Below are 10,077 nucleotides of genomic sequence, written 5' to 3'. Positions count from 1 at the left end.
CTCTACACTCTACAGCAAATGGCTCAACAACTCAAATTGTCTCCCTGTGATGCTCTGTACCTCTAATCTGTCTGTGACTGACTAGAGGAATTTAAGAAAAAGGGACAGGTGGTTAAAAAGCAGTGGCGAGTAAGGGAAAAGTACGAAGAATGCACCCTTGTTTTAAGCTGTGTTTTATATTTAAGCAATAAGGCCCGAGGAGGTGTGGTGTATATGGCTAAGCGCTGTTCTTAAGCACGACACAATGTGGAGTGCCTGGACACAGCCCTTAGCCGAGGTATATTGGTCATATAGCACAAACCCCTGAGGTGTCTTATTGCTAATATAAATTGTTTACCAATGTAAATAGAGCAGTAAAAATAACTTTTGTCATACCTGTGGTGTACATACCACGGTTGTCAGCCAATCAGCATTCATGGCTTGAACCACCCAGCTTTTGGACTGCCCAAAATAGGCTTTTTGTTTTACTAGTTGTGCATTCAGGTTGAGCACTCCCCAAACATCAATTTTTAGAGGTGTATTTATTATTAAAGTGCAAGTTCCAAAAAATAACACATACAGGTACATGGACTGTCTATATAAATATCACTAAAACAAACACATTGGAAATCTGGACAGTCACTTTTTTCCTATATATAAATGCAAGTGATTAACAAATGGAATTATATGAATTTTTATAGCCTGACATTTTGACATGATTCTAAGTTTCAATGACGCAAAAGTAACACTGGTGAGCATGATCATATAATGTACCAGGGAATGAGTAGGGCGTTTCTGCCTCTAAAGAGGTCCCCATCCAAGGCATTCACAATCACTGTATGACACAACTAGCTGTGACTTCTGGTATGCTGTCTAGGCTGGGGCTCTTTTTAATCTTCTTTGCTTTGTAGTGTTCAGCTCCCTTGTCTAAGATGTTCTGGAGGATGTCCTTGCTTTCACTGGGAGGCAGGTTAAAGAAGAAGTACTGTGGAGCCATCTGAATGAACCTGGAGGGAGGGAGGGGGAATCAATGGTGAATTGGATTTCCATTCATTCCATTCTGATTTCACACAGTTATCTTATTCACTTGCACTTGAAGTGCACATTTAACGTAGCACAGGAACATTGGGTCACCTGCAATTACAGAGCGCAACCTAAGTGAGAATTGAATGAGTTTGAGATTATCATAGACAACCGTACTGTAGCTGTGCTATCCATAATCCCTTTTTAAGGACAGGATTAAGAAGACCCTTTCCAGTTACAATCTGGCTATAATGTGCCTGGGCCAAAATGGAAAGTAGTGTCTGGGAACTCTTGTCTCTCCCTGAAGTGAATATCTGTAGTTATCTATTTGAATCTACACATGATTATAGCATATTATTTTTGGGGATATTATCTTTGATATACTATATTTTTATATATTATGTTTGTTTTGTTGGTGTTTATCTTTCACAAATGGTTACTTCAGATCTGCAGACCTAGTCTACTTACTCCTCTGGTGATATGTGGGACACGGTGCGAATGCAGTTGTCCTCTGAGAAGGTGTACTCATGGAAGAGGACCCACTCCGGCAGGCCCAGTTTGGGCGTCTTGGTGCCGTAGGCAGAGAGAGGGTGAATCTGGGCCACGTGTTTGTGCGTCAACATGAAATAATTCCCTGATGAGTCCACATCCCTCGCCACCTGAAAGTCATAACAGTACAGTATCTGTCTTTTATAATCACTCCAAGTAAATGGTAGATTGTACCTTTTCAAGTGTCATAGTATTAGCAGTTTTCAATAGATATCTAATGCTAGAAGGTAGAAGCCATATTACCTGCATGAAGAAGCCGGCTAACAGCGCTCTCTTGATGTTGATTATGTTTCCCTTGGAACCAAAAGAAGGCATGGAGACAGGCAGCTCTATCCTCCTCAGGATGTCAGTCAGCTCAGAGCGGATAGCATCAGCCGTCTGCAGGGCAGACAGACTCAGGAAGTAGTCCTGACACCACTTCTCCACACTGACAACTGGAACACGCCAAACCAGAGAGGAATTTAAGGGTTGAATAATGTACATTACAAGCATCAATCAATGACAAGTCTATGGCCAATTTTAACCTAGTTTTCTTCAAGCTGTTTGTGGCTAAAGGTAGGCCTATGTGAACTCACAGGGCTCCTGCTGGTTCTGTTTGAAAGCCTTGTAGATGTTGATTAGGGTGAAGTGATCTCCTTCTGGGTGCTGGAACTTAAGGTGACACTGAGAGGCCTCTAGCCTCAACTCCATTGAGGGGACCAGGTAGCAGCTTGGTGCTAAGAGAGGGGCAGCATGATAGAAGGGGTTAGTGCATCAATATTGTACACTGACGTATATGTGAGGTTTGACATGACTTCACTTTGTATGAGGTCAGCAAGTGCGCCAGTATGACGACAGCGTGGTGGTGTGTATGGTAACATGAATATTTAATGTGGTATACAGAACACAGAGCACAAGTTGAAGTCCCACACACCTGCCAGCATGGCGGCGATGGTGGTCACCTCGCTGACACAGTCAAACTCGCAGGAGGCAAGTAGTGTCTTGGCCATCTGGGGCTCCAGGGGAAATTCAGACATGATGATGCCGATCTCTGACAGGTTCCCATCGTCATCAAGGGCTGCTAGGTAGTCCAGTTCCTCTAAAGCCTGCATCAGACCTTCAGGATCTGGTGGAAATAACACAACCGTGGATATGAATCTAAACTGTGCATGACAGAACTGTGAAGTATCTGACTTCATAAAGATAATCATCGGTAAACTGTTTGTTTACAATCTTGTAAAACAGATTATTTGGTAAGGTTGTACAACAGCAGGCTAAATTGATTGTAATCTTAATCCTCAATATCCTTATATCAGATGTGAATCACTGTGCAAAATAAATGTTCTGAGAAGCTTTGCTTTACACTGCCACTTCTGGACGTGACAATGTTTTCAACAATAAAACTAGAGTATACAGGGCAATAAGCATCTGAAATATACGGTCACGTTATGGTCATTATGGTAATAGTCTAATCCTGAGAAACAGCATCACAACAGCAACAACATTATAATAATAACATCACACACCAATTTAGCACACACTTTCAATCTAAATGTCATCCAATCATGGGGCTTATAGTGGAATGCCCACATTGCCCTGCTGCACACCATTAAGCTGTAGTGCTTGGCAGGGCTTAGAGAGACACACACACACACACACACACACACACACACACACACACACACACACACACAGAGAGAGAGCTTGGCTAAGCTCTTATCTCTAATGAGTGTTAGCACTCCATGGCCTCTGCTGCATCACTAGGCCCAGGGAGCCAGATCTCACAGAAGCAGGTCAACTCTGAAAACAATGCCGGTAGAACAAGGCTTGTCAGTTTAGCTTACGCACGGCTCACCGCCCTCCAATGGAACACAATACCACACAGGCCAAACTAACTAACTGAGCTCAACCCAAAATGTCTCTCTACAGGATGCATGGCGCTCAAAACCCTACATACAAAACAACACTGGTGTTATGCCAACCCAACCAATCAAGGGACATTATTGCATTATGGATGTAATTTCATTGTACTGATGTATCACTCCATTCTGTATGTATACATTTAGCTGTCCTGTCACATTGGTACTGTAGATACACGACTGAGTTCGCCCTGATCCTAGGGTTATAAACCTAGAAAATTAGGAAAGACAGACATTCATTCATTTAAATAAACCACCACTAACTATAATTTATTACATTGTAGTTACTAAAAAAGCTTCTCTTAAAATAACTATTCGTCAATATGTTACTCACATTTCTTTTCTGGACACCGGCATCGATGACAAAGTTCAGCTTGTGCACAGCCCAAAAGAGGTCTTCGTTTGGACTGGAGGTGAGGAAGACTCTTCTGCACCGGCCGTCCTCTTCACTTGGCATGGGCAGAGTCCCACCCAGCCCAGGGTGCACCGAGATAGGAAGAAGTTCCCCTAGATGTGGAGATGTATTGAGGATATCGCGGGCAAGATCTATCTCCTGAGATAGGGAAAACACAAGAGGAGAGAAGGTTGGGAAAAGCTTTTCTCCAAGCAAATGTTGTCATGGTATGGCTTCTCCCATATTCCCAGACTGTAGACTAGGATATTACATTTTAAGCAGATCTTACTTGAGTTGTGGCCAAAAACACAACAATGTCCCCTTCCTCTTGGGAGTGGTGTATCTCCAGAACCAGTCGCAGGGCAGAGCAGAAGTAGTCCTTGTGGCTGGTACCAGTATACACCGCCTCCGCTGAACACACGCCCTCCAGCTGGATCAGTGGGACATTCCTGTAGTGGCCCAGTAGTTTGGGTCCTGGGTGTGTAGCTGTGAGGAGCACCACACGGAGCTCGGGCCTCTGCAGGGCGATGTCTGTGAGCAGGCCCAGCAGAACGTCTGTACTGACCGTCCTCTCATGGGCCTGGTCAATGACGATGACACCGTAGTGCTCCAGCATGGGGTCTGACATCATCTCTCTGAGCAGCATGTCGCTAGTGCAGTACCTGGAGTGGTGAAGAAGGGATATGGTCAGAGTTAGAGCTGGGAAGCTGCAATGGAGCCTCTGAAAAGAGGCCCCTCAACTCTTATGTTCACTTCTTTAAAAATAAAAACTGGAAAGAGGGGGGTGATGTATGTTTGAGAAAGAGTGTGTGTGTGTCTGTGTGTGTGAAATAGTGTGTGAGCAGTGTGTTAAATAGTGTTTACAGACCTGAGAACAGTGTCACTAGAGCAGCATGTCTCTAGAGGGATGCTGTAGCCCACTTCATGGCCGATGTTGACGTCCATCTCATCAGCTACACGCAGGGCCAGATCCACTGTGTGTTGCCTGTGGTCCTGGGTGCACACCACCATGCCATTCTGGTACTGGACAGACAGGCAGAACTCTGCACACCACTGGGGGATCTGAGCATGCCACAGGAAGAAAGATAAGAACATGAAACACTGTCAAAACAGATTCTTCTTTCTCTACTCACATCCTTCAGTCATAATGAGAGCATTCATTAAACACCTCATTTCACTTACCAGTTGGACAATCTTTCTTTTTTCCTGAAGTGTGCATTGGTTCAGTACTTCTCACACATGTAAAAACATTGGATTAGTATAGACATGGGCTAGATTAGAGGGAGATTTCACAATACACCTATCCTTTATACTAGTCATTTTCTTTCAAATCCATGAAGGGAATTGAACAAGTGCACAATTTGTGAGAAAGGAGCGATTTTTGGGATGCCCATAGTCATTATGTATTACAAATATACACTGAGTCAACCAAATATTAGATACACCCCCACTCTTTTGCTCTCAGATCAGCCAATTCGATGGAGGATGGACTCTACAAGGTGTCGAAAGCATCCCACTGGGATGCTAACTGGCCCATGTCGACTCCAATGCTTCCCACAGTTGGATGTTCTTTGGCTGGTGTACCATTCTTGATACACAAGAAAAAATGTTGAGTGTGAAAAACCCAGCAGCGTTGCAGTTCTTTATACAAACCAGTGCGCCTGGCACCTACTACCATACCCCTTTCAAAGACACATTTTTTGAATTGCCCCTTCACCCTCTGAATGGCACACATAGACAATCCATATCTCAACTGTCTCAAGGCTTAAAAATCGTTCTTTAACTTGTCTCCTCCCCTTCATCTACACTAATTGAAGTGGATTTAACAGTGATATCAATAAGGGATCATAGCTTTCAACTGGATTCATCTGGTCAGTTTATGTCATGGAAAAAGCAGGTGTTCTTAATGTTTTCTATACTCAGTGTATCGTTAGAGAAAACCTAGTTATTGTCAGAAGAGAGAGTAATCAACTCACCTGACAGCTTCTGCCAGTTTTTGCAGTGCCAGAGACAATAACAAACTGCTTGTTGGCCAGTTTGTCCATGAAATCACACTTGGCTTTCCAAACTGGTAGAGACATCCTTTCCTTCAGTAATGTGTAATATCGAGAGGAGTAGGGTAGTCCGTCAAATGTATTAAACTCCAAAACATCATCATATTCCACATGTTCTTGACCTGCTCCTTCTGTTTCGAAGGCTACTCTATCCTCCCAATACTTCTCTCCGGTTGTTATGCCCTGCGCCATGGTTGAGAAACAGCCTCAAAAATGAATTTGAAGAATGTTTAGTGATTTTATATAATTTAAAAAGAGGTTGTTCAAGCTAAATAAAATGGCTTCGAATGCCTCTGCCCTGCTCAAAGCGGGGGAGCCTGAATAATTAAACGTGCTCCGGCGACACAGTGAAGGATGGATTGGTCATGTGGCAACTTAATCCCGAAGAGTCCCAACAGATGAGGCCATGACGGGACAGGCCAAAGCATAGTAGAATAGAGAACAATAGTTTGAAAGGACAAAAATAGAGAACATGGTCTGTGTGGAGGAGTGTGCGTAGCTGAACCGTTATGCATTTGCAACAATGTTGCAAACATATAGAACGAGATGAATACTGCAAAACATAAATCACTAACTAGGTTGAAAATATAACGTTAAATATTTTCAACCTAGATTAAAAACACCGGGTTGTCCAACAGTTCTAAGGATTTTCGCACGTCAGGTTTTTCCGCACATGCCACATTTATTTATTTATTATTTATTTATTTATTATTTATTTATTTTCCCGCACATGCCACATGTGGTTCCCATAGCAACCACAAAATGCCATCAACAAGATAACTGCTTTCTGTGACAATGACAAATCCAGGTATGTCAATTTTAGGTTTACTTTGATTTCCGTCTTGAATCAAAGACTGTTTTCAGAAATTCAGGATTGCAAACTACAGCAGGTTTAGCTAGCTAACGTGAAGTTATATAGAGCTGGCTTTAGTTAGCTAGTGCTAATTTAGTAGCTTTACTATACTGTAACGCGTTAGTAGTTTAGCTAACTTTACTGTACAGCTTAAAGTTGCAGCAAGCTGGACCTAACCTTCACTAATTCGGCAAATCATTCACTGGTCCACAGTCTGCTAAAACGGGTAAAACAAAGTCCCAGAAAGTTTTCTGTTTTGTGTAATTTACAGCTAGTAGTGCCATCATGTGTCCATGGCCAGAAATGCAACCCTCTGTACTGTAATATATAGCTCGCCTGTAAAATGTGTTAAGATTAAGGCTAACTCTCCCAGACCCCCACCGTATCCCTTTCAATGTCTGTGCTGTTCTTTAGGCAGCCATAAACCATTCAAGGCACCGACTCCTCCTGTCATTGGTAAAGTAAGTCACCATAGCATTGACCTGAGCTGGGAGACAGAGGAGAATGAACCACGGACAGGCTCACCAGAGAAATGGACCCGCTTCTCTGTAGAAGAGATGGACCCCAAATCACACACATATGGGACTATCTATGTGTGAGTAAAAGCTATTCATAGATTACATCCTATGGGCCTAGAATAATATCTAATTCTAATTGACATAATCTAAGAGTAGGCTTAACTGTGCTTTTGGCTCACCACCAGTGGGTACAGCAGTCACCACACTGTAGAAAGTTTGGAGCCCAGCACGTCCTATAAGTACAGACTGAGAATCACAAGACCAACTGGGGAGTCCCTCTACAGCCCGGCTGTGTCTGTCTCTACCACACGTGAGGACACAACACTCTTTCAGTTGACCTATCTGCTTTATCAAAATTATATGCGTTTATGTTCTTTGACACCTATATAATGTCATCCAGGTGAGCCTATGAGTGGGAAGAACCTCCACCGTGCTGTCAACATGAATGATGAGGAGGACATGACCAGAGTGTTGGAGTCTGGGTGAGCAATGAGCAGATGGACTATAGGATAGAATTTTGAGATACTCTTATGGTTAATGTCATGCTTTATTTTTCTCCAGGACAGTCAGTGTGAACGTCAATGACAAACACGGTTTCACTCCTCTCATGGTGGCTGCACAGAAAGGCTTTGCCAGGTAAAACCTTACAGAGCTCTCCTAGTAATGGAATAATGACACCATTATGCTTGAAACCTTTTCTATGAACTTGGATCTTTTTCAGACTGGTTCACAAATTGGTAGAACACGGTGCAGACGTGAATATGAAGAACGGTAGTGGGAAAGACAGGTGTGCAAACACATACAGTATTATGTACCTTGCCTTTGCATATAGACTTCCACTGTATTTGCTCACATTTACAGTACAAACGTTGTGGGTAAATGAACAATAGGTTTGTGATTGACCATTTACTGTGTCTATGTCAGTCTGATGCTGGCATGTTTCTTTGGCCACCTGGACATAGTGAAGTACCTGAGGAGATTTGGGGCCACGTGGCAGTCCCAGGACATGGGGGGCTGTACCCCCCTCCACTGGGCAGCTGACGGAGGACACCTTGCTGTCATAGCCTACATGATCCAGGATGGCTGTGAGGTAAGACTGGTGTCAGCATTTATGAGCTTTATAAGCTGGCCATGTCTGAAATTGCACTTTATTCCCTACTGTACATGTAAAGTGCACTACTAAAAAAAAAAAAAAAACTTTTTACCCATTTCGTGATATCCAATTGGTAGTTACAGTCTTGTAAGAGAGCCATGCGACCCTGCCAAGCCGCACTGCTTCTTGCGAGGCCAGCCGCACCAATGTGTCGGAGGAATCACTGTACAACTGGCTACCGTGTCAGCGTGCATGTGCCCGACTCCCCACAGGAGGCACTAGAGTGCGATGGGACAAGGACATCCCAGGCGGCCAAACCCACGCCCTAACCCGGACGATGCTGGGCCAATTGTGCGCTGCCTCAAGAGTCTCCCGGTCGCGGCCGGCTGCAACACAGCCCGGGATCGAACCCGGATCTGTAGTGAGGCCTCTAGCACTGCGATGCTCCACTAAAGTGCACTACTTTTATCCAGAGCCTTGGTTTCATTATCAAAAGTAAAAGACTAAAGGAAGTGAAAGAGTTCTAATTTTGAGGCTAAAATGCATGTTGATTGTTGTCTCAGTTGGACGTTAGGGACACCGTGTCCCACTGGACTCCTCTGATGAGGGTGTCAGCGGTCAGTGGGAACCCAGCGGTGGCCTCTCTCCTCATCAGAGCCGGGGCTGATGTCAACACCAGGGACAAGGATGGCAAGACACCACTTATGGTACACTTCACACTCTTCACAAACCTTTGTTGTGCCATTCATGGTGCAAACTCAGCGAGACCCCTTAGGAAATAGGACATGGGACAGGAAAGTTGATAGAGGACAAGGCAAGCAGTCAGTATAACGAGTGTGTCTGCTAGGTGGCAGTGTTGAACAACCATGAGGAGCTGGTGCAGCTGTTGTTGGACAGTGGGGCCGACCATGATGTGAAGAACGAGGTAATGACAACTTACAGCATGGGCTCTGTTGCAATTAGAGCAATTTAAATTATTCTGGAATTGACTGATATTTTTGTGTTTGTAGTTTGGGTCAGGTGCAGCTGAAATGGCAAAGGCCTTTGGAAGAGAGGTAATGTATTTCTCCACATCCATTACTGTTGTGTTGTATGCTACTGTTATAGTGAATATATGAGCAAATTCTGATTGCCATTTTCCCCCCCTGCAGAATATCATCAGTTTATTAGAAGGACGGAAGAGTATAGTCAGAGATGGTATAGTCCATTATTAAAGAGTATAGTCAGATGGTATAGTCCATTATTAAAGGGCTTATTATTCTAATAGCTTTATTACTGTTGTTTATTTATTAACATATTGTATGTATGTGCTGTATCTTAAACCTGTATTTTTATCTGAATATTTGTTTTGCATAACAAAACATGTATACATATACTGTATACTGATTTTTAAGGATGAATGAAATAATAAACCATTAAGAATTCCCTCAAGACCCAAAGGATTGACTTGGTTTCGCTATACCGTACAGATACAGTGAGCACCAAACGTATTGGGACAGTGACATTTGTTGTTGTTTTGGCTCTGTACTCCAGCACCTAGGGAAAATTCACTTACAGTACCAGTCAAAAGTTTGGACATACCTACTCATTCAATTTGTTTTTTTTTTTTTCAAAGGCATTTTTACTATTTCCTATATTGTATAATAGTCGTGAAGACAACACTATGAAATAACACATATGGAATCATGTTGTAACCAAAAAAGTGTTAAACAAATC

The 10,077-nt window shown here is 43.2% G+C and overlaps 2 protein-coding genes across 2 annotated transcripts; one reads left to right on the top strand and one right to left on the bottom strand.

The window, feature by feature from the left end:
• Positions 1 to 502: 502 nt before the first annotated feature.
• Positions 503 to 6,248, bottom strand: LOC110529343 (putative pre-mRNA-splicing factor ATP-dependent RNA helicase DHX32). The gene is made up of 10 exons (XM_090184621.1): positions 5,820 to 6,248; positions 4,712 to 4,905; positions 4,133 to 4,505; positions 3,784 to 4,002; positions 3,609 to 3,660; positions 2,465 to 2,719; positions 2,127 to 2,267; positions 1,795 to 1,985; positions 1,471 to 1,661; positions 503 to 986 (listed from the first exon to the last, which is right to left on the bottom strand). The coding sequence occupies exons 1-10, from the start codon at positions 6,087 to 6,089 to the stop codon at positions 812 to 814; spliced, it is 2,061 nt and encodes a 686-aa protein (XP_090040747.1). The 5' UTR covers positions 6,090 to 6,248; the 3' UTR covers positions 503 to 811.
• A 375-nt stretch (positions 6,249 to 6,623) lies between these two features.
• fank1 (fibronectin type III and ankyrin repeat domains 1) lies at positions 6,624 to 9,446 on the top strand. Its single transcript, XM_090240719.1, has 9 exons — positions 6,624 to 6,705; positions 7,165 to 7,345; positions 7,454 to 7,578; positions 7,669 to 7,750; positions 7,830 to 7,904; positions 7,990 to 8,055; positions 8,193 to 8,358; positions 8,925 to 9,068; positions 9,209 to 9,446. Exons 1-9 carry the CDS (start codon positions 6,693 to 6,695, stop codon positions 9,332 to 9,334), a joined length of 978 nt encoding a protein of 325 aa, XP_090096845.1. The 5' UTR covers positions 6,624 to 6,692; the 3' UTR covers positions 9,335 to 9,446.
• The last annotated feature ends 631 nt before the right edge of the window (positions 9,447 to 10,077 follow it).

Source organism: Oncorhynchus mykiss, chromosome 1, assembly GCF_057628025.1.
Source record: "Oncorhynchus mykiss isolate SJ-2025 chromosome 1, ASM5762802v1, whole genome shotgun sequence".
Taxonomy (NCBI): Eukaryota; Metazoa; Chordata; class Actinopteri; order Salmoniformes; family Salmonidae; genus Oncorhynchus; species Oncorhynchus mykiss.
The sequence above is the reverse complement of the archived record's forward strand: the minus strand, read 5'-3'. Positions and strand labels throughout refer to the sequence as shown.